This window comes from Leishmania donovani, chromosome 28 (genome assembly GCF_000227135.1).
Source record: "Leishmania donovani BPK282A1 complete genome, chromosome 28".
NCBI classification, from domain to species: Eukaryota; Euglenozoa; class Kinetoplastea; order Trypanosomatida; family Trypanosomatidae; genus Leishmania; species Leishmania donovani.
In genome coordinates this window covers 1,093,804-1,116,121 of record NC_018255.1, presented here as the reverse complement: position 1 = coordinate 1,116,121, position 22,318 = coordinate 1,093,804, and the positions used below count along the sequence as shown (strand labels likewise).

The following is a 22,318-nucleotide window of genomic DNA, read 5'->3' as shown; positions in this document are numbered from 1 at the left end:
GGCTGCGCCTGTCACGCCCCCGTCTCTTCCTCTCTCTTTCTCTCTGCGTGTATGTGCGAGACCGCATTTACGTTGCTTCTCTGGCTTGTGCCGTTGCTGTGTTCCTTTCTTGTCCGTCTCTACTTTCAGGGTTAGCGAGCCCTTTGGCTATGTGTGTTCCTGTGTGCGTGGTGGGGCGGTCTGGGCACACATGCGCACAGGAACGCACGCGCATACACACGCCCACGACAAGATAACGGTGACGACCACCAACATCGTCCCTCCCCTCAGGGGCGCTGGGTGGGGCTGTTTCTATTTCGTGTAGCGAGCTTGTTGTGCTCGTCCTTGTGATTTGCGCACCTCTCGGATGTAAATGAGACAAGTCTGTGCTGCTGCGCACTTTTCCCTCCCTCTACGCCTGTCGGCTGCGTTTCCATGCGCGCGTATTCCTATTTTTTTTGTGTGTAGAGGAAGAGGGGGTGGGTGGGTGGGTGGGCGCCGCCTCTGATTTGTAGACGGAGACGTTCGCACGTGCTGTGCCACCGTCGCTGTCAGCGCTGATGTTCCTCTGCGCTGCCGGTGCTGCGGCGTGCGTGCGTCTCTGTGTTGATACAAGTGTGTGTGTGTGTGTGTGTGTGCTCGCCCTTTTCTGTTAGAATAGCGTCAGTGATGTATGCGAGACAGCGCGCAGTGCTGCTGCACCTTTTTCTGTCCCTCTTGGCGTGGATGTAAACTTCTTTGCCTATCTGCGTGCTTCCTTCAAGATGATCAACGAGGTGCACACCTGTGCGAAGCGGCTCCCCGCAATGAGAGGGCAGCAACGGAGTATCGCAGCCGCATCCGCAGCACGAGCGCGACTGCCGCATCCGAGCCTCACTCGCTGGGTGCGGGCGCTGTAATGCGGGTCGCTCTTTTGCGGCGTCTCAACCGCCAGATGCAGGCACAGGTAGGGATGCTGCGCCGACACACACCCACCTGCGGAGTCCACCTTCTTCATCTCCCATCCTTGGTGACGACCGCCGCCCCCCCCCCTTCCCTCGCTGCTCACCGCCCTCCTCCTGGACTCCTCACACGACGCAGTCGCTGCTTACCTCTGCGCGGTTTCTCTTCGCCCTACGCCGCCTTTCTCCCATCCACACGTGTCGTGCTCAACCTGGCAGTGGCGAGCGGCGAAGGAGTGGACGGCTGCCCCGCGCTGTCATTGCAGCCGCATCAGCGAGACGGAAAACAAATACAGCATAGAGGAATATATCGTAAAGGGATTGCGTGCACAGACCCCTTCAGCAGCCGCAATCTGCACACACACGCACGTGCACGACAAGTCCCGTCTAGGCATCCGGCCATGGCCCAGACGGTTGACCAAGTACTGTTGGAGTGGCTCGAGGCAGCACCACAGGTGCCTCGCCGGGACCGGCAGACGCTGCTGCTCAAAGAACTCATGTCCCTCCATGCACTGCAAGCCATTCGCTTGAACGCGGGAGAGTCAGGCAAGGAGACCGAGCAGCGTAGCTGGAAGGACAATCACACGCGGGCCGCGGCGAAGGTGAGCGCGGCACTGCGCCGTGCGCTCCTTGATACCGTAGACACTGATGCTGCACGCCGGCTCGCAGAGTCGCTGTCCGTGTCCACCGACGTAGACCTGCTGTATGGGGCCCTCGACACTCACTGCATCATGTTGCTCCACGTCGCCGGAGATGGTCCGCGTCGACCGGCACGGAAGCTGCGCGGTGTGGAAGACATCATCAACGAGCTCAGTGAATTTCAGGAGTCGGTGCTGCTTCTTCGCGTCGACCTCACCTCGTCCGCGCAAAGTCCCCCCGCAACCTCTTCGTCGCCCACCCTAGTTGGAGGTGTGTCGCAGGTGAAGAGCTGGGTGGAGCAGTGCACCGCAGACCTCGAGATCGGCACCCAGGTGACCTACTACGCCGACGCTGAATGCTCGCACGCCTTCTTCGACATACGAAGCGTGTTTGTTTTCTCTGCCGACAGCGCCAAGGTGGAGCGCATTTCGAGAGAGTTGTTGCCCCGTGGCGGCCACGATCTCAACGATGTGCTGCGCGGCGTCCGCTTCGGTGGGTTTTCTGTGGGGTGACGCACGGACAGGCAGACGGGCGGCGTTGTCACTTTTCTCGCCGTTGAGGCTTGAGCCTGTGAATCACTGTGAAAAGCGATGCCTGCCTCTGTGTGTGCGCGCGCGCGTTTAAGTGTCGATTAGAGAAAGGCGCAGACACTCAGGCCGACAGACAGACAGACTTTGGCGTGTTGGATCTCATCTCCTGCCCTCTGTCTCTCTGCTATGGCGCCTTGCCCTGCTTGACCTTGCGCATGCCGCTTCTTTTGGTGCTCACCCAGAGGCATATCAGAGGCCTCTCCGAGGCACAGCAGCGACGCGTCCACTCCCTTGCCCCTTTCCTTTGCTGCACCACCGCTTCTATGGCTGCTGTCTGTGCACAAGGCCTTAGGAGGGCTGCCAAAAATGTAGCGGAAAGTGACTCTTTACTGCGCCTCAACGACACTTTTCCGCGAGTCCTTCGCCTGTTGGCCCCGCCCCACCTCCTCCATCGAGTGAAGTGTGTGTGTGTGTGTGTGTGTGTGTGTGTGTGAGGAGATGGGAGGGGGTACTCGACCGCCTCTGTGCAACGGCAAAGGATTACTTCTGGTGCCCTGCAGCCACGATACACACAGCAGGGAGCCCCCTCTAGCCTCCCTCTCCCCAGCCTCTCCGAGTGGCGTGTCCATCAACCACCTTCCCACCCCTCTCGCCACCCTCTCCTCCAACGAGCCCTCAACTCGACAGAAGACCACAAACTTCGAGGACGAGTGAAGACGACAACAACGGAGCATTACGTGTGTGTGTGTGTGTCACCTTCCTCCACCCCTATTACTTCTCTTCTTTTTTTTGCTGCACCTCTCACACTGCGAAATGTCCGCTGTGAAGGTGGCCGTGACGGGTGCAGCGGGCCAGATCGGCTATGCATTGGTACCGCTGATCGCGCGCGGTGTCCTCCTCGGGCCCACCACGCATGTGGAGCTCCGCCTGCTGGATATCGAGCCCGCCCTAAAGGCGCTTGCCGGCGTCGAAGCAGAGCTCGAAGATTGCGCTTTTCCTCTCCTTGAGAAGGTTGTCATTACGGCAGACCCGCGTGCTGCCTTCGACGGGGTCGCCATTGCCATCATGTGCGGCGCCTTCCCGCGCAAGGCAGGGATGGAACGCAAGGACCTCCTCGAGATGAACGCGCGCATCTTCAAGGAGCAGGGTGAGGCTATCGCTGCCGTGGCAGCGCCAGACTGCCGCGTGGTGGTTGTCGGCAATCCGGCCAACACCAACGCTCTCATCCTCCTCAAGTCAGCTCAGGGGAAGTTGAATCCCCGTCATGTGACCGCCATGACCCGCCTCGACCACAACCGTGCCTTGTCTCTTCTGGCTCGCAAGGCCGGTGTGCCGGTGTCGCAGGTGCGCAACGTGATCATCTGGGGCAACCATAGCTCTACACAGGTACCCGACATTGACAACGCTGTGATCGGCACCACTCCGGCCCGCGAAGCGATCAAGGGCGGTGCCCTCAACGACGACTTTGTGCAAGTGGTGCGCGGGCGCGGCGCCGAAATCATCCAACTACGCGGCCTTTCCTCAGCCATGTCCGCCGCCAAGGCCGCCGTGGACCACGTACATGACTGGATACATGGCACACCAGAGGGCGTGTACGTTTCGATGGGCGTGTACTCGGATGGAAACCCGTACGACGTGCCGAGCGGTCTCATCTTCTCCTTTCCGTGCACGTGCCACGCCGGCGAGTGGACTGTTGTCTCGGGCAAGCTGAATGGGGACCTCGGGAAGCAGCGTCTCGCCAGCACGATCGCCGAGCTGCAGGAGGAGAGGGCGCAGGCAGGGCTATGAGCCAGACATCGTTGCACTCATGTCAAGAGGTCGTGTGCTGACCCTCTTGCAGTTCAGTAGCGCTCGCGGTGCCGCCGCCCTTGTCCTCCTGTATATCTGCGAGTGTGGGAAGGGGAGCGGGAGGGGGAGGGGAAAAATGGCGAGAAGGGCGACATCGAAGTCAAACTTCTGCGCCCATTCTCTGCGCATCGCGTCAGCAATCTTTATACACTGCTGCATCGGGACGACGCACCCGCTCGCGCAGAGAGCACAGCACGCAAACACGTCCGTGCGTGTGTGTGCGTGTGTGCGTTCTCCACTGTTTTTCTCATCTTTGCTCTTTCTTGTGCTTTTACACGCGCTTTTTGTCGCTTTCCTTCCAGTGTCGGACCCCCTCCCCTCATGACAGTGGTGGGGGAGGGGGACACCTCAGCGTGGCACCTCAGGGTATTGCACACCCCCTACCCTATCTCAGGGCAGAGGCGACGCCGCTCCCACCTATCCAATGCCGATGCCGAGCAAGCCTCTGGTGGTGACAAGGCTAGGCACCTACGACTTGGGGGGAGGTCAGAGCGATGTATCGCCACTGATGTCGGCGGTGAGGTTCTGGATGGCGTTGCATTGTGGGGCGACCTGCGACTGTGAACACGCTTGTGCCGTCCATATGATAGGCAAAGTGCCCGAATGACTGGAACGTAGTCCGCCGGGCCCTCACTGCCTCCTGGCGGGGTAAGCCTGGGACACCATGAGGGGGGATGCACCAGGTGGCGACCGGCACAATGGGAGAGGTCGTGAGGTGACGTGCAGTGCAGGGCTTGGTTAGCGTTTGAGTCAGGGGCCTTTCTCGAGGACTGAGTCGGCATTGCTGTAATGCGTGCCTACGGTAGCTTCGCACCTCTGGATATGCCGGGTCAAGCTGAGTTTGACCCCTGTGCTACATGGCAGAGAATGAGCACGTGAAGAGGTAAAAGTGCCCTCCTCTACCGAGCGAGAGTGTGAGGGTGGGGTGGTCGGGGCAGAGGGGGGGGAGGTTATGGGAAGCGAGGGGACGGGGCATATGCGGGCGTGGGAAGGCAAAGGGGGGGGGCCTGTGATCCACATCACTCGTAAGCCGTGCACGACGGACAAAGGCACCGGGATACTCACGCTAGCGGTGCCGCACCGCCCACGTCCTCTCTCGAGCTCCCGCCCCCCCCCTCCCCGCTCTGCCCTCCATTCGTTCATCTGTCATTTGCCAGCGAACTCCGTGATGAGACATGTATAGACAACAGAACCCGCGTCATGGGCAGCACAGAGACATGAGTGGCAGCTGCGAGCGCCTCGCTACACACCCATGAGGAGAACGACCCCTTCCTTTGGGCAAGTGCGATGGCAGGGGGGAGGCTTGTTGTGCAGCAACATAGTCGATATTTTGAGGCTCCCACGGAGCTACCAATGCGCGTGCTCCGCGTCTTGTGTGGCTGGCAGACAATGAAGCATCTCTAGCGTGCTGAAGACTGCAGTATACGCACCGAGAGACGAGAGTGCAGTGCTGTTGTGTGTATGCGTGCACCTGTTGGATGTTGGTGCCGTACCAGGCCGGCTCATCGCACCCAAGGCACACTGTACGTGTCTATGCTCACACTGCCGCAGTCGCTGTGGGCGTGTTGTCTTCTGCATCGAAATGTACTGTTACTCGCTTTCCATCTCACACATACGAACGCACACGCACGCACACGTCTTCTGCGATGCACATCGCTGCATGCCATTTTGTTCCCGCCCCTCTGTCGTGCCTTGGTGCGGCTTCTTTAGCGCCGTGACACACTGCGCCGACACATTCCCACAGCCACAGCCAGCTTGCACCGTACGGCGGGTGCATGGTGTGTTTGCGCAGCTCGGCCCGCGCAGAGGTGCCCGCCAAGGCCTATCTTGTTGTACACCTACGACGGAGCAATGGAGGTGAAGACTACCCGGCAGCGTGTGAGCCGCGCGGTGGCTGCTGTGCAGTCGGCCACTGCGCCCGTGATGTCTGCGTCGCCTCTTGTCACTCTCACCGGCAGTGCCGCCGGCCGGCGCAAGAGCTGCGTGACCCGCTTCGCCTCCTTCGACGCGCTGTGTCGCGCTCAGCAGAAGCCAGACACGCACGCACTGCTGCGCACAGAGCTGCAAGCAAAGTTGCCGCGACCCTCCCCACGCAACGACGTGGTAGCCGTAGGAGACGCAGCGATCGAGCTCGTGCTGCAGTTCCTCGGCCCCGTTAGCCGGAATTCGGCAGCGTTCGCCCAGACGTGCCGCTCGGTGCGCCGCGCGCTGTTTCATGTGATGGACCTTGAAGTAGCTGTGGTGATTCCAGCGATGGTCGTCGCGTCTGCCCTCTCGCGAGAGACTGTGCGCAGAGCTCTAATCACCTTCGCTGCGACAAGAGGCGCGCAGGTGCGGACGCTGGTGCTGCACGAGGACGGCCTCAACGCCGTGAAGCGCGAGTGCGACGACGGCACCCCCGTTGCCGGTCTTACCCTGCCGGCGCCGTGGTTGCTGCAGCTCATCTCGCAGCTGCCGTACCTCACCGAGCTTGATGTGCGCCACGTGCAATTCACAGAAGCTCATCACTCCCAGGCGCTCCACTACCTGCTGAGTGACCTGCACCTGGCTGCTGCCGGCACCCTGTGCACGCTCAAGATGGATGCCGAGCTCATGCGCTACTGGGCGCCGGGGTGGTGGCGCCGCCTCGTCAACCTATCTTCGCTCGTTGTGGGTAGCCGCTACTGCCCCCCTGAGCCTACATCCGACACCACCGCCAGCGGCATCTCTCCGTCTTCGCTGGAGCTGCCGGCGGACTATTTCACGTTGATGTGTGAGGAGGGTCGAGGCTGGAAGCTGAATCTGTGGGTCCCGATACAGGCGGCCTCTCTCAAACGAATCCTCATGCCCGCCAGCGGCATCATCTATGCAGGTGTGGCAGAGCTGCTAGTTAACATGCGGTGCAACGAGCGCACATGTGAGTGGTCTGACGCTGTAGGCGGTCACACGTTACCACTGTCATCGCCTGCCGCTGCCATTGCTTCGGGTACGGCCTCGGAGCTGTCTCCAGAAACTCGCAACAGCGGTGCATCGTGCAAGGCCGGCACTGGTGCCGCTACTGGCATCGAGTCGGGCGAAGTGTGCATCTATCCTGCGCTGACGACAATGACCATCGTGGACGTGCAAGAGAGGCCGGAGGTAGCAGCTGAGGTGTACCAGGCAATGCTGGACATGGCCCCCGCACTCGTCCACTTCAATGTATGTGACACTGTGTCTGCCGGCACAGCGAGCGAGGCCACGAAGAAGCGGCGCGGCAAGGGGTAGTCCGGGAGCTCGGAGGAGAGGCATGGGCGCACATTCCTCTCTCTCTGTTCCTCTCACGTGCGTCACGGATGTACAAATATGAAACGCGTCTCTGTGTTGTTTTCCTTTCTCGTGCTGCGTGCGCGTATGCCGCTCACGTGCTGCAGCACTGCTGCGGACGCCGCCGGGATCGAAATAGATAAAGTGAGCTACCCTGTTCTTCGCCTTCTCTTTCTTCGTATTCGGGGGCATCGGCGTTGATGGCCCCCCGCACGGAAGCGCTGGCGGCTGTGTTGAGTAGAGACGGTGTTTGTAGGCATGTCCGCATGTGCTGCTACACACGCATGCTGGCGTGCCCTTGGCATACTCGTGCATGTGCGCGTGTCTCTTGCCCTCGGGACTGCCCACATGATGACGAGCGCAGCTTGTGGGGTGCTCTCACCAAATGGGGCTCCTGCGGCCGGCTCGATGCTCTTCTGTGCCCACTCACACGCTCCCACTGCGAGTGGGGGTGGTGCGGTTGAGCGAGGGAAGCGAGGCCGGTGCCATGTATGTGCTGCTTGCTTGCAATATGGGTCGCCCTCCCCCTACGTGTCCTCCTCTCTGCATCGCCACCCTGTATTATCCCCATTCCTCCTCCTCGCATGCTGCACGGGCCCACTGTGTGTGCGTGTGTGTCAGGTGTCTTGCTCCCTTTTCTCACCTCACGCATACAAACATTTCACACACGCAAGTCGTCGTTCATGCATGCACGTGTTTGCCCTCCCCTCTGTGTTTGTCTCTGTGTTCATGAGGAGCCATTAGGGTGAGCGCGTGCGCGTAGTCTTTGCACAATGGCCTCCGTCTTCTCCCCCTCCTTCACCCCTCGTAGTAGCGCGTGCGACTGCTGCGAGTGTGGTGTGGTGGTAGGCACGGAAGGCTCGCAGCGCGGAGGTCTCCTTCTGCCGTGTCAGCATGTTCTGCACATGGGATGCGTCGAATTCATTCGGCGCCGCGGCAAGGTCTTGATGGGTATGGATAGCACCGATCTCCCTCTCGAAGAGGAGGGCAGCCGTGTGAGCGGGGACGGTGCGGCCAAGATCGGCGTGGCGCTCAGTAGTCGCAATAGCAGCACCTGGGCAAGTCGCACACACGGCTGCTGCGTCTGCCCGGCGTGCTTCACGCAGATCACGCGCATTATTCCGCTGTACTTGCGCAGCACAAACGACGATGTAGGGGCCGACTCAACGGCCACAGTGCCGACACCGTCTCAGGTCACCGCGGGAGCCTCAGCGATCGCCGAGGCCGAGTACAGGTGTGTGCACGCGGCCCAGAAGCAAGTGTTGCACCGCCTGCGCAGCCTCTTCGACCAGCGCCGACGCGTTACGGAGCTGACTCATGCGTGCGCGAACCTGCACGAGCAGCGCGCAAGGTGCCTCGCGGAGGTGGAGAGGGAGGAGCGCTGCTTTCCCGGCCTAACGCACAGCGGCGGCCTCGTCGACGGCAAGGCGGGCGTCGAATTGTTGAGCGCCGTGGTCTCGAGCACCGCCACTTCTCTTGCCATGGAGCGCATGGGCATGACGGAGCTTGAGCTCTATATGGCGCAGGCCACACCGCAGCTGCTGCGCACGCAGGCCGAACTGCGCAAAGAGCGGCAGATGATGGAGCGGCGCACCAAGAGGCTGAACTCTTTACGCATGCACTATCGCTCCATGAAGGCGCTGTGCGCCCGTGGCGAAACCATCGCGCAGAGGGAGGCTCACGCGCGTCGCAACACTGCCGACGCAGCGCGACACTCCACACCCGTGCCGTCGGAAACTCTGCGGAGAGCCCCCTTGCATGCCAGCGAAGGGGCACCGCGCATTCAGGAGCCAGGTGCGTCCAGTAGCAGCGGCGTCGCCAGTGGCCCTGAAGCCGCTGCTGCTCCAAGCCGCAAGCGCCACCGCGGTGACGCTGCGATTGATGTGGATGATGAGGCCTCACCGGATGTGGTGGAGGTGCTCTCTGGTGATGAGAGCGATGCCGACAACAGCGCCTCTCCTGCGGACGTGACGGTGCTCGACGTGGACGAGAACACCGGGTCTGACGCTGGTGACAGGGACGGAAGCATGGGGTTAGACGTGGCGCCGATGGCCGACGACGGCACCTACGCTGATGAAAGCGCGTACGAGGCACCGTACCTCATACCCTGCTACGTGCGGCCCGCCACCACCTCGTCGTCGCCCGCTGCGGGGTCGAAAGCGCCAGCATCAGCAGTCACGCAGCATCATCTCCGTCTCCTCCCTCGCCGCGAAGACCGGCTATGGCAGCCCAGCTTGCAGTTTTGAGGGCGCCGTCATCGCCTCCCCTTCCGCACTCACCTGCAAGCTATCGCTCTGCTCGCGTCGCCACGGCTCGCGGGGGATGCCGTCCTCCATAGGTTTGTGTATGGGTGCGCTTTCTCTCTTCTCCAGGTCTGGTGCACTACACGTGTGAGGGTGCTTTACTCACTCATGGGGGGGCCACACCATCCACCCCCCCCCTACAGGGCACTCAAGCAGCGCTTGTCGTGCGTCGGGTATCCGCAAGCGTTCCACCCCTTTTTCATCGCCTCGCCGGGAAGCGGCTCAGCCCTCCACTGCGCCGAGTCCAGCTGTGAGCATAACAACTGATATACGCCTTATCGTCTGCCACCCATCGCAGCCTCTGCTACCGCCTCCGCTTCCCCGATCACACACACGTGCATGATATACTCAAGCAACACCCCTCCTCCCCTCTCTCCACGGCCTTGTCTGCAGTCTGTCCGCACTCGATTCATGAACTCTCCACGCCTTCTCCAGCTGCGGCAGTCGGCCAGCGCCAAGACGGCAGCACCAGCGTCGACCGCCTTAGCTGCAGCCCCAGTCTCTGACGCCGTGTGTAAGGTGGCTGCGGCGAATGCAGCACGTTATCACGGTCCAGCCGCGTCATCCTTGATGTCCTTTCCGCCGCGTACGACCCCCTCGGTAGAGCACATGTGCATCGTCACCGCTTCTTCAGCGCACACGCCCGGCAAGGCAGTGCCGGCGTCAACGCAGAGGTTTGACGGCGGTAACACGGCGGCTGTATTTCAGGCCAAGCTCCAACGCGCTCTGTGGCTTGACCAGCTCACCGCAATCGTCCACGATGAGGCCCGTGCACGGGCAAGGATGCGCTGCACCGAGGCTGAGGAGCGCGACGATCTTTGGTGGCAGCATCAGAGGGAACGTCAGCGTCAGCAGCACATCGAGGACAAGGTGCTCCGGCTGGAGGCGTTGCATGAGGCTCTGGCGGCGCCAGTATGGAACGTCCTGCCCCACCGCTGGGCAGATCTCGTGGAGCGCGAAGAGGCAAGTGACAGACGCGCCGTCGAGGCGGCAGCACAGGACGGCCTCCAAATGCTCTACGCCGCCCAGCACACCTGGCAGCTACAGGAGGCCGTGCGTGAGCTAGAGTGGCAACAACGGGACGCCGAGGCGGTGCAGCGCGCCGCCAAGCACGTGCGCGCGCTGGAGCTGAAGCTGGCGGCGCGTTCGTACAGAGCAGTGCCTGTCTTCAAGCCTGCTGTCGACGATCTTTTCAGCATTGCCGAAGGAATTCGCGCGCCGGCGTCTGCACCGCCTGCGCCCAAGGTGCTGCCGTCGCCCTCGCTGCCTGCTGACCACGAGCCACCTTGCGAGGCCAAAATACGCGAAATGTACGACCGCCAGGCCCTCGTTTACGACGAGGCCAAAGAGCGCCTCCTGCTGGACTGGTGGCAGGGGGCGGCGCAGCTCCGCTACGTCGAGTTGCCCAGTGCATGGCAGTCTTTTGCTCTGTGGAGCTACTATGTGCGCTCGCCCGTGTGCATGCGGGCGCTGGTGACGGTGCAGCAGTGGTGGCGCATGCAGCGCGTCGCGCCGTGGTCCCGCCACCGCCGGACCGCCCTGACAAGCAGTCTCGCGAAGTTGCGCAGACGCAACTACGTGGAACGGTGCAGGCAGCATCTGCGTAGCCTACAGCGCACCCTTTCAGGGGAGAAGGACGGTGACACGAGCGCTGCCGATGACGTCAGCGCTGCGCTGGTGGCGCTGGTGGCCGCTGCCACGAGTTTTCGCCGGTACAGAACACAGATGGACCTGTACACCTATACGGTTGTGCAGGAGGCCCGTGCGGCGCTAGCAAGTCGGCCCATCCAAAATGCGGCGGTGGCGGCTATGATGCAGGCATCGCTGCGGCCTATATGTGCGTGCAACCGATATCCGCTGCCCTATGACAGCTGGCGCCACCGTCGCTGGGCGCTGTACTCGGAAGCGCACCGACTGGCCGTTGCGGCAGTGGAGCGTGCAGAAACATCGTACCGGCAGTGCGTCGAGGGTAAAGAAGCGGAATACCGTCATCACGCTGCTGTGTTTCGCGCCATTTTGCATCGTGGTCCGCTGGCGGTGTTGAAGCTGCAAGCTGGGCAAGTGGCGCTCGCGCAGGAGGAGCGCAGGTCACAGCTACGCATCGCTCACCAAGAGACGTATGAGTACCATGTCCTGCGCGCTACGGTCGCGGCGGCGCTCCCTTCCCCCTCCCAGGCGGATTCGCCCCTGAACCGTTGCGAAGCGGTCAACAGGGAGGTCAAACGTGAGGCGCAGACGATGGCAGCAGCGATGCCCACCTCCGTAGCAGCGCACTCGCTCGAGGGTCACGGCGCTACTGAGTCAAGCGACACTGCCGCCGCGCCTTCCTCTACAGCGCAAGGTGCGTGGGCGCAAGTGCATAGATGCACCCAGCTGGCACACGAAGTGTTGGCATCGACGCAAGAGCAGTCTTCTCAGGCGCACCCGGAGCGAAGCGGCGCATCAACGGACACAGAAACGGCAGCAGCCCTTCCAGAGGATGCCGCGTCTCTCTACTGCACGGCTTTTGACAAAGCAGCTGCCGCAGTGTATCACGACCAGTACACTGCTGTGCGAGAGCGCCATGTGGCGCGCAACGCAGAGGCACTGGAGCAGATGCGCGAGTCGTTCAAGGCGGGCCTGCGTGAGCGCGCCATCATCATAGCGGAGGAAGCGCAGGAGCTGGAGCACATCTGCCACTGTGACACTTCCGCCCGGCACGTTAGCTGCTTCCAACTCGAGCGAAGCGAGTCAGACAGACGAGCGGCCCTTCAGCGCGCGCAGAGGAGGGTAACGGCGGACCTTTGCGAGGCACTCTCCGACAGCCTTCATGCTTCCCAATGGGCAGCGGAGGCGAGGGAAAGGGACGAAGAGGCGCACCTCGCCGCTGCACGCGCACGGCTACACCTCTCGATGCCGTTGCCATCACTCTCTCCAGCGGAGCGCCTTTTCTCGCGTGAGGCGGTGTGCCGCACTCGTCTCGTGTGCGACTGCGCTGCTGCGCTAGCCGACGTACTGGTACAGGGTTCTCGCTCTTACCATGAACGGAAGTATCAGGACTGGGCCGCGCTCTGCATCAGGGATGGCGCTCGTCTCGACAGCGCTGCCTCCTCGAATCTACCTCTGGGGCAGATGTGCATCTTGAAGGCGAACGAGTGGGACGGCCGCCGATGCATCTGGCGAGAGGCGCAGGCCGGTGCAAGGACGCTGCTGGTGGACGGGCACGCGCTCTATGGCGCCAGCACCGCGTGGTCCGACTACCTCTTCGGGCACCTGAAGCTGACGAGTGAGGCCTCCTATATGGATGTGCAGCTGCGTGAGTACCTGCTGATGCGCGTCGCAAACGTGAAGGTGAAGGTGAGCGAGCTCATCCAGATGGAGACGATGGCGCGCGGCCGAGTCGAGTACGCCGAAGCCATCACGCGCGACCTCCGCTTCCACCTGCAGCGTCTGCGGCTGGAGTAGCAGGCTGCCCACCCACCCCCAGTTCCCCTGCGCATGAGTGCTCGTACGGTTGCACATCCACATGGCAGCGATGTAATGTGCCCCTTCGGCGGCCCCCTCCCCCTCCTCGCACTTTCTGTCGCACATGCGCCATTATGCTTCTCAGTTGCTTGGTGTCTCTTGTATGGAACACTTTGGATGGTGTGTTGTCTTGCTCTTGCATCGGCTCGCACGATCCCCCCTCCACCCTCCCTCTGTCTGAAGATTGGAAGGACACGCGCGCGCACACATGTATGTGCATGTGCCGTGAAGATGGGGAGGAGGTGGTGGGAGAGGAAGGGCGCCGCACATGTACAGTTCACGGGATAGGACGTATCTCGCCGCAATACGCACGCACATACACACACAGACCACACCAACGAGGATACGAGCGGGGGCACGGCAACGAAACGCTAATGAATGGGGGAACGAGAGGGGGAAAAGGCGGAGAAAGACCGTAGAGGGGGAAGGGGCAGGGCATCAACGCGATGTAGTCAGGGAGATCCTTGGGCCCCACGTCTGCCTCACCGTCTTGGTGCTTGCTTCTATCCTCGCCTCACCCATCGTATACGGGTATATCTCCCTCTCTCCGCTCTCTCCCTTCGTGTCGACCTCTGCGCCTCTCGCATCCGCCACACACCCTCTGATCATAGACACACAACAGCTCCCTACCCTTCTTCCTCCATCCTGCTCTACAGAGCCGGTCATTGCAGCGCACGCGCACGCGGAACAGCGTCCACACTGCGTGCCCGCCCGTGCCTCTTTATTTTGCGCTGAAGAATGCGGGAGCGCGCGCACGCAGCCGCAGAGCACACGCGCACACAACTGCCGGTCAAGAAACCCATCCAGCACACAGCTAGTGTGTAAAGCATACACGCGCGCGCGCACGACTCTCATCCCTCTCCCCTCTTCCTTATCCGCTTTACATAGACATACACTTGAGAGCTTCGCTGGCGCACTCCGGCAACTCCTCTAGGCGGTTTGTCGAGGCTCTTTTCCGTTTCCTTCCGCACGTCTATTCTTTGGTTGCTCGTCTCCATCCCTTTCGCTCACTCGCCCAATCGTCTGTGCCTCTTTCCCGCTCTGGCACTCGCGCACCGATGAGCTTCACAGAAGAGTTTGATGGCGCCATCGGCATCGATCTCGGCACGACGTACTCGTGCGCCGCCGTCTTCGTGCGCGGGCAGGTGGAGGTGATCCCGAACGACATGGGCAACCGCACCACACCATCGTGCGTGGCCTTCTACAACGATGACGTGCTCGTCGGCGACGCTGCCAAGACGCTGCTCGGTCGCGGCGTCTCTGGCGTTGTGTTCGATGCGAAGCGCATGATTGGCCACCGCTTCAGCGACAAGAGTATTCAAGAGGACCGCGCCCGCTGGCCGTTCCCAATCTCAGAGGGTGTAAAGGACAGTATTCGGATCAACGTGACGCACAAGGGCGAGGAGCTGCAGCTGGCACCGGAGCAGATCTCTGCCAAGGTGCTAGTCTACTTGAAGGAGTGCGCCGAGCGGTACCTGGGCAAGCAGGTGAAGAAGGCCGTGGTGACGGTGCCGGCGTACTTCAACGATGCGCAGCGCGAGCGTACCAAGGCGGCGGCAACGATTGCTGGCCTGGAGGTGCTGCGCATCATCAACGAGCCGACGGCGGCGGCGCTGTGCTACGGCCTCGGCGTCGGCAGTGGCACAGGGCAACAGCAGGGCGAGGACCAGCCGCGCAATGTCGTCGTCTTCGACTTCGGCGGCGGCACGTTTGACGTGTCCGTCATCGTCATCGACAGCGGGAGCTTCGCGGTGCAGGCGACCGCCGGCGACACCCACCTGGGCGGGCAGGACATTGACTCGAACCTTCTCAAGTATGTGCTGGACGATTTGCAGTCGCGATACAACCTCAGCATCGCTGAGCAGCCGCGTCTGCTCGCGAAGGCCCGCACAGCGTGCGAACGGGTGAAGCGGGTTCTGTCGCAGTCAACCGCCGAGGAACTCGCCCTGGATGGCGTGCTGCCGAGCGGCGAGGAGTATACGCTGTCTGTCTCCCGCGCAAAGCTGGAGGAGCTGAACGCGTCTGTATTTGCGCAGTGCATGAAGGTGGTGAAGCGCGCCCTGCAGGATGCAGCGATGAAGGTGGAAGACGTTCATGAGGTCGTGCTCGTCGGCGGCAGCTCGCGCATCCCGAAGCTGCACGACATGCTTCGCGCCTTTTTCAACAAAGAGAGACTGTGCAACTCGGTGCACCCGGACGAGGCGGTGGCCATCGGCGCCGCGGTGCAGGCCAGCATCCTCGCCAACTCGGCTGAGCAACAGTCCGAGAAGACGGCCAACGTCGTGCTCATGGATGTGGTGCCGCTGAGCATCGGCGTAGAGATCGACGATGGCAAGTTCGACGTCATCGTCCCCCGCAATACGACCATCCCGTACAAGGCGACGAAGGAGTACAGCACCGTCGAGGATTACCAGCAAGACGTTGACGTGTGCGTGTACGAGGGAGAGCGGCCGCTGACAAAGCACAACCACAAGCTGGGCGAGTTCACACTCGAGGGCATCACCCGTGCCAAGAAGGGCAAGCCCACCATCACGGTGACTTTCTCCATCGACGCGAACGGCCTTCTCACCATCACCGGCACGGAGGAGTTGGCCAACAAGAGACACACGCTCGTCGTGCAGAACGCCGACCGGCTCTCCGAGGCGCAGGTGAAGGAGATGATCGATATGTCGAAAAAGTTTGCCAAGAGCGATGCTGTGGACGACGCCAGAGAAGCAGCGCGACGGACGGTGCAGGGCGCACTCGAGGCTCTCTCCGCTGCCATCGCCGCGATGACGCAGCCGCCGCCGTCACAGCTGCAGAAGCGGCTTGACGCCTTTACTTCGCATACGCGTGACTGGCTCGAGCGGCAGCTGCCCTCCTACTCGACCGTCACCGAGGTGGAGGAAAAAGCAAAGAAGATCGCAAAACTTGCCAGGAAAGCGATGAAGAAGGTGGCGAAGAAAGCGCGCGGCGGTGAGCCAGCCTCGAAGCGCCACCGCGACGAGGGAAACGGCGGCAACGAGTCCTCCAGCGACAGCGACGTAGAAAACGAGGCGGACAAGTGAGGAGGTGTTAGAGTCGCCGTGGCCGTGGCCGGCGCTTCGTATCTTTTTGCCGCTTCGCCTCAAACACACACACACACACACACACCTTGTTACTCGCCCGCTTCGGTCTTCTTTGTGTTGTCTCGCTCTCTCGTGCGCGCGTGTAGCATCTTCCTATGCCTGTCCCTCTCTCACGCACACGCGCACGCGCAAGTGAACAAGGATGACATACGGCATGTGTCGTCGTCGTAGTCTCTCTTTCTATGCCCTTCTCACCGAGTCTTGTCATGTGGAGGTGAAACCGCACAGGTGTGTGGAAGTGTGCACGCGTTGAACCGCTGCCACGGAAAGACCATCCCCAGCTCCTGTGCCGCCCCTTCTCTCTCTTCGACGTCTCTGCTCACAAGCGTAGAAGCGCAGCACTCCCTTCTCCTCCATCCTCCCCCATGCCTCGTTCCTCCCCCCTCCTCACCACAAACTATGTTGATGCGCCCGCTCATATGAGCATGCACCAACACCCGCACACGCATACACGTTGGCTGCGACTCTCTCCATCTCTCCTCGCAGTGTCTCCTCCATTTTTCCTTTCCGTTCGGCCCCACTCCTATTCCGAACTCAGCCGCCTCCCTCTCTCGTGTCGTGCCTCAGCGTGCATGTGCGCGCGCGTATATGTGCGACAGTGCGTAGTAACTTGATCTGGCTCACTGCGTACTCTCTGAGTGTGCGCGTGCGTCTCTCCTCACACCCTCTTTCTTCTTCCTTGGTGGCCGAGCACACCCAGGCCGAATTGACGACGATGCCGCCGCCACCGAGAGACCGTTACCACTCAGTCCGCAGGCTGCCAAGCCGTCCAGGGCAACACCAGCAGCAGCAGCAGTATGCGAAGAAGGATGTGCCGCGGCATGCTGGCAAGAAGATGAGCGCCGCGGCAGGACCGTCCGCCACCGGCCCCTCTGCCTCGGCAGTCACCGAAGCGTCCACTGCACGCGAAGTGGCGCTACGCGAGGCCCTCGCGAAAGCCCTCAGCCACGGCGGCGTTGAGGGCGGCGCCGCATCGACCTCAGAAAACAGCGTGGACACTTACGGGAACGGCTCCCCGACGGACCGCCTTCAGTTTGGTTACAGTCCCTCCGTCGCGGCAGAGGCCGTCGCCTTTCACACGCGTTTCACGAAGGATGCGTGGGTGACCGCACGCAAGCGCAACGGCCGCCTCGTTTTTGTAAAGAAGCAGAAGCTCGGAGTCACCAACTGCGAGCCCATCACCTCCATCCTGAAGCTGCAGAGTCACTGGAAGCAGATGAACGCCTTCCAGAGCGACGTACAAGGTGGTGCCGTTAGAAAACTGAAGGCGGAGGACCTCGACATGCTCGTCGACATGCTAGCCTCTAAGCAGCGCATCGGTGACGACGAGGACGAGGCGTAGCAGTGATGCTGTGTCGGTGCGTGCACGGACATGGAGGCATAGTAAGAAGGAAACGGCGCCGTGTGTAAACATGTATCCTCGTGAGTGTGTGGTTGTCTGGGCAGGAGAACGGAAGACAGACGATGAGGGAGGCGTGGCTGCGAAGTATTGTGCCACGTGGCACACTACCCGTGGCATTCCACCCGCCGTCTCTCCCTTTGCGAGTGTTCTTGTTCTCCCCTTCTCGTACCTCTAATGATCGCGTAAAGTATCCGCACGAAGCAACGATGACGAGAAGCGGGTGCTGCCACGGCACGCCTCCTCAAGCAGACTCGTCCTTTCCACCCCATTCCTCCCCATGTCGTCCTCTGTCTCTCTCACACACACGCATGGATCAGAGGGAAACACATGCTAGCAGCGGTGCTGACAAGCTGAGCCGCGGTGTTGTCCTCCCTCGAGTTCTTCTTGGTCTCTCGGCTTGTGATGCCAGCAGGAGATGGCGAGAGGGTCTCTGAAAGGCGTCTCCTCCTCCTCCTCGCGCCACTCAGCGCCGCTCTCCCTCTCCTTCTCTTTCTCCTTCGCCTTCTCCCTTGCATTGCCCGCTGCTCTCGTGCGACGCAATGGTGCATCTAAACGCATGTGCATAAACTTGCACGCAAGCCAACTTACGTGGCGAAGACGTTCAGGCGCGCGTGTGTCTGTATACATTTCTGTAGCCCCGTTGGAGAAGAGGTTCCACACAATGATGTCCCCATCTTCCGCCCCGGCGTCTTCATCACAATCCTCCTCCTCTGCATCGACGATGTCCGACGCGCCCGACGCTGCAGTCACCAGGCCACGGCTGCGCATCGACTTTCCTCCCGTCAAGGACAATGAGGAACTCGTCGATAAGCAACGCGCCGCCGTTGGTCAGGACGAAATTCGTGACGACATGGAGAAAGACATCCCACCAGTGATCCGTAGTGTGTTGGAGCTGTCGCATCTGACCATGAGCGGTCACAGCCAGTGGCTGCGTGCTGCACCTGGCTACCAGGGTGGTCTCTTCCACAAGGGCAAGCCCTTCTGCTTTGCCAGTGGATACCGAGACACTAGCCGTCCACTCGATGCCGAAGATAAGGGTAACCACATGAAACTCAAGGACCCGCTCGTGTACGGCACCTTATCGCTGCCAGTAACGGCTGCCTACATATGCGAGCTGCACGGTAAGGGCATCTTCAACCTGGAAGCGCCTCTGATCCACTACCTACCAGAGCTCCAGGGTAAGCTCAGCGAGGACGTCACCGCCCGCAGCGTGCTCTCCTTCACCCATGGCATCGACGACGCACATCTGCTCAAGGATACGGGAGCACGCTGGCATCGGCCGTGCTTCTCTCCGTCGCTGTGCGCCGAAACGCACGCTCGCGTGTACGAGCCAGTGAATCACTTTCTTGCCGGTGGCACGACGCCCGCAACGGCGCTGACGGGGCAGCAGCAGCGAGCGAACCTCGTCCAGTACGCCCGTTCCTCACCTCGCATCACTCGCAACTTTACGCGATCGCTTCACCGAGCCTACATCAGCCACACCTCCGTGGCCCTGCTGCTGGCTGCGGTGGAGACGCAGCTGAAGGGCCGCAGTTTCGAGAGCGACATCCGCACCGTCTTCTTTGAGCCCGCGCAGAGCCATGGGGCCGGCTATGGCGCACCAACGTTGTGGAAGGACCCGAACGAGCTCTTCTACCAACCCACAGGTCAGGCTCTGCAACACGAGACCTTCAAGCGGCCGGTGACCATCGGCGACCCGCGCAACTGTGGCCCTGCGGTGTGGAACGGCTCGCTGAACCTCTACGCCCCTGTCGAGGACTACGGCAAGCTTCTGCTGCTCTCGCTCGACACCATAATGGACGCCCGTGAGCTGCTCGGCAAGCCGTCTAACGCTAGCGGGCGCCCCTACTACGACTTTGGGGTGCAGTACGTGCCATCCAAAGACCATCTGCAGCTGACGAAGTCAGTCTTGTACGGCATCGATGCCCTCCCTGCCGTCGCGTCCTTCCGCTACAGCTGCGAGCACGACCTCGGCTGCTTCGGCGTCGCCTCCTGCGGCAGCCGCGGCGCTCGTTTCTTTGTGAACAACCTCTCCCGCATCATTCAGCACCTGTTCGTGAAGCACGTGCTGGCCAAAGGGCTCGACCCTGAGAAACCCGTCAACCTCGACGACCCCGCGCAGAAAGGCAAGGAGACCGAGGAGACGCTCCAGCGGATGATGAAGCGGCAGAAATTTACGAGCTACTTCACGAAGTACGAGGCGCACAGGCGGTACTGAGGAGAGCGGGGACGAGGTGAGGCATTGGGGCAAGCTGGAGAGTGCCCGTTGGAGGTGTGCATGTCTGTGTGTGTGTCTGTGCCTGTGTGTGTGTGTGTGTCTTCGATCTTCTGTTAGCTACAGCGCCAACACAGATAGTCGACATGGCAACCCACGAAGTGGCATACATGCCACCCAGCACAGCGAGGGGGAAAGGGGACAGTGGAGAGGGTTTGACGGTGGGCTGGGGGAAAGAGGTACAGCGTCACTCAACTCAGCCTCGCTCCTCACTCTCACTCGGTGCTGCGGACACGTGCGCAGTGCACCGGGATGCGTGTCATGCGCAGCGGTGTAAGAGCAAAATGAGGGTAGAACTACGGAAGGTTCGACGAGAGGGAAAGTGCGGCCTTGCTGCGTCCTTCCTGCCTACCCCTCACCCTGGCAACCTCTGTCTTCCCTGGTGCAGCGCAGACCCCCGCTCCGATGAGGGAACCGCGCACCGACCCTCTGCCGGCGTCCTACTCGTTCGCTCTTCAGTTGATCTCATCCCCCTCGGTCCTTCTCCATTCCACATAGCAACTCTCCGCTGTCATTGCCTCACAGACCTCGCCTTCCTTCAGGAAGCTCGTTGTTCATTCCGGGTGGCAATCAAGGTCCTGCGCCAGCCACAGCTCTTGGAAAGGAGGGATATACCCCCCCCCGCCTCCCCAACTCTCCCCCAACAACAATGCGCTCGTGCACGCAGGCAGAAAAGCGGATAGCGAAGCTAGTAGAGCCGGAGGTGAGCTCAACATCTTGGGGCAGCAGAGCAAGTCGAGCCACCACATGCCTCGCACGGGCGAGTCTGCGGTCGCGAGGAACGCTCTGCAGGCAATCGCGTCGCCGCTGCAAGAGCTAGAGGCGAAGTACGAAGCGGTGCTGGCGGAGAACGAGGACCTCAGCCACCAGCTCAGGCTGGAGCAGCTGCAGCGTCAGCGATATGAAAAGGCGTACCGTCGGGTGCAGGAAAATGTGCAGAGCAACCGGCAAAGCCTTCAGCAAATGTTTGCCCTGGCAGAGTCGTGTCCCGCGGGAGTTGGTCGGCACCAAGTCACGGGAGATGCCACTGTCATAACGACTTCAGCAGTCGGAAGCGATGATCAGCTCCCCAGAGCTGCCGGCAATCCCACAACTTTCGGCACCGATGAGAACGAGCGCGTGAGAAGACTGGAGCAGGAGTGCGCGTACCTGCAGGCAAAGGTGGATAGCCTACGCATTGCCTTTAGGCAGTATGAGCGCGGAGGTGGAGAGGGCGCCGGCGACGGTTCGCCGCATGATACTTCGCCTTTCCGTCCTCGAGAGCATGCGCAGCGCCACTGCGCTGACAACACCACGGGTTCTAAGGCACTAGAGGCGGAGCAAACGGGTCGCGCCCTCGCCGAAGAGCAGCTTATTCGCTGCCACGCCACTTAGCGCTGTCTTCGCGATGACGCTGCCCAGAAAGAGGTCTTCTTCCACGCCCAGCTTGCCGCCCTGCAGGCGCAGAACGCAGCGCTGCTCGAGGACTTGGACGCGCGGGTGACGGCGGGGCAACGGCTGAGCATGTCAGCGGCATTTTCTCGTCGTTTTGTAGCCTCTTCTCCAGGGACCCCGCTAGCGCCCGCAGCGACTTCTAACAGCTCACCAACGAACGCGAAGGCGATGCGGACGCCCCCAAATCACCAGATGACTACCCCTTCTGTGGACTTCGTCGCCGATCGCGTGGACGCGTCAGTGCCCCGTCAGCTAGAACGCCGGACGAAACGCCAGGAAGGTCTAGCGCGTGCCAAAGATCGCACAATCGTGCAGCCGGAGGGGCGAGCACGGGAGCTGGGGGACGCGCCAGCAGTCGCCGCGGCTGCATCTGAGAACACCTCGTCGCAAGCAGCAACCGTCACGGTTTACCTCGACGATCTCGAGCAGCTGCGCCGCGACGCACATGCGCTGAAAGTGTTGGTGCAGCACCACAGAGCTGCACAGGCGGCACATGGCTTATTCACTCCATTCATCCCACCGACCCCCACCACCACCACTGCGGCAGCGCCGTCGGCTGTCTCCGACATCAGCACAACTCTTCGCTTCGTGCGCGAAGCCCTGTCCTACGTGCTAAGCCACCCTTCATGCGCTGCAGTCCCTTCATCGACCATGAGGGTGCTGCAGCCGACAACCGTAGCTGAGGGCTATCGCAGCAGCGGCATCCTTTCGGACGCGGCCAAAGAGCTCGCTGACCTCATGCGGCGGTACGCGGCCTCTACGTGCCATGACGGTCGCGTATGACCGACCGAATGAGAGAAAATACAGGGTCAGTGATTAAGGGGAACGGCGCCCTCTAATTGCATCCCGACCTCACCACCCGGCCCCTCAGCACACAGCTAGAGAAAGCAATGTACACGGGCACACACAAATGAGCCCATGCATGAGATGGTCTCCTCAGTATTCGACATCCACTGCACTACACCCCGCCCCCGCCCTCCGAACGAACACCATCAACTCACCGGCATGCAGCGAATCCTCATGATAAGTGTGTCGCTCTCCCTCGTCGATGGCGGTGAATACCTTAGCAGAAAC

At 61.4% G+C, this 22,318-nt stretch overlaps 8 protein-coding genes across 8 annotated transcripts; all 8 read left to right on the top strand.

The window, feature by feature from the left end:
• Nucleotides 1-1,321: 1,321 nt before the first annotated feature.
• Nucleotides 1,322-2,071, top strand: LDBPK_283100 (hypothetical protein, unknown function; the record flags this gene model as incomplete). The annotated part of the gene is made up of 1 exon (XM_003862356.1): nucleotides 1,322-2,071. The coding sequence occupies one exon, from the start codon at nucleotides 1,322-1,324 to the stop codon at nucleotides 2,069-2,071; it is 750 nt and encodes a 249-aa protein (XP_003862404.1).
• An 831-nt stretch (nucleotides 2,072-2,902) lies between these two features.
• LDBPK_283090 (cytosolic malate dehydrogenase) lies at nucleotides 2,903-3,877 on the top strand (the record flags this gene model as incomplete). The annotated part of the gene is made up of 1 exon (XM_003862355.1): nucleotides 2,903-3,877. One exon carries the CDS (start codon nucleotides 2,903-2,905, stop codon nucleotides 3,875-3,877), a length of 975 nt encoding a protein of 324 aa, XP_003862403.1.
• A 1,983-nt stretch (nucleotides 3,878-5,860) lies between these two features.
• On the top strand, nucleotides 5,861-7,180 carry LDBPK_283080 (hypothetical protein, conserved; the record flags this gene model as incomplete). Its single annotated transcript, XM_003862354.1, has 1 exon — nucleotides 5,861-7,180. One exon carries the CDS (start codon nucleotides 5,861-5,863, stop codon nucleotides 7,178-7,180), a length of 1,320 nt encoding a protein of 439 aa, XP_003862402.1.
• Nucleotides 7,181-10,131: 2,951 nt separating this feature from the next.
• Nucleotides 10,132-12,966, top strand: LDBPK_283050 (hypothetical protein, conserved; the record flags this gene model as incomplete). The annotated part of the gene is made up of 1 exon (XM_003862353.1): nucleotides 10,132-12,966. One exon carries the CDS (start codon nucleotides 10,132-10,134, stop codon nucleotides 12,964-12,966), a length of 2,835 nt encoding a protein of 944 aa, XP_003862401.1.
• Nucleotides 12,967-14,084: 1,118 nt separating this feature from the next.
• Nucleotides 14,085-16,073, top strand: LDBPK_283040 (heat shock protein 70, putative; the record flags this gene model as incomplete). The annotated part of the gene is made up of 1 exon (XM_003862352.1): nucleotides 14,085-16,073. One exon carries the CDS (start codon nucleotides 14,085-14,087, stop codon nucleotides 16,071-16,073), a length of 1,989 nt encoding a protein of 662 aa, XP_003862400.1.
• Nucleotides 16,074-16,848: 775 nt separating this feature from the next.
• LDBPK_283030 (hypothetical protein, conserved) lies at nucleotides 16,849-17,475 on the top strand (the record flags this gene model as incomplete). The annotated part of the gene is made up of 1 exon (XM_003862351.1): nucleotides 16,849-17,475. One exon carries the CDS (start codon nucleotides 16,849-16,851, stop codon nucleotides 17,473-17,475), a length of 627 nt encoding a protein of 208 aa, XP_003862399.1.
• A 781-nt stretch (nucleotides 17,476-18,256) lies between these two features.
• Nucleotides 18,257-19,753, top strand: LDBPK_283020 (hypothetical protein, conserved; the record flags this gene model as incomplete). The annotated part of the gene is made up of 1 exon (XM_003862350.1): nucleotides 18,257-19,753. One exon carries the CDS (start codon nucleotides 18,257-18,259, stop codon nucleotides 19,751-19,753), a length of 1,497 nt encoding a protein of 498 aa, XP_003862398.1.
• Nucleotides 19,754-20,557: 804 nt separating this feature from the next.
• LDBPK_283010 (hypothetical protein, unknown function) lies at nucleotides 20,558-21,184 on the top strand (the record flags this gene model as incomplete). Its single annotated transcript, XM_003862349.1, has 1 exon — nucleotides 20,558-21,184. One exon carries the CDS (start codon nucleotides 20,558-20,560, stop codon nucleotides 21,182-21,184), a length of 627 nt encoding a protein of 208 aa, XP_003862397.1.
• Between the last annotated feature and the right edge of the window lie 1,134 nt (nucleotides 21,185-22,318).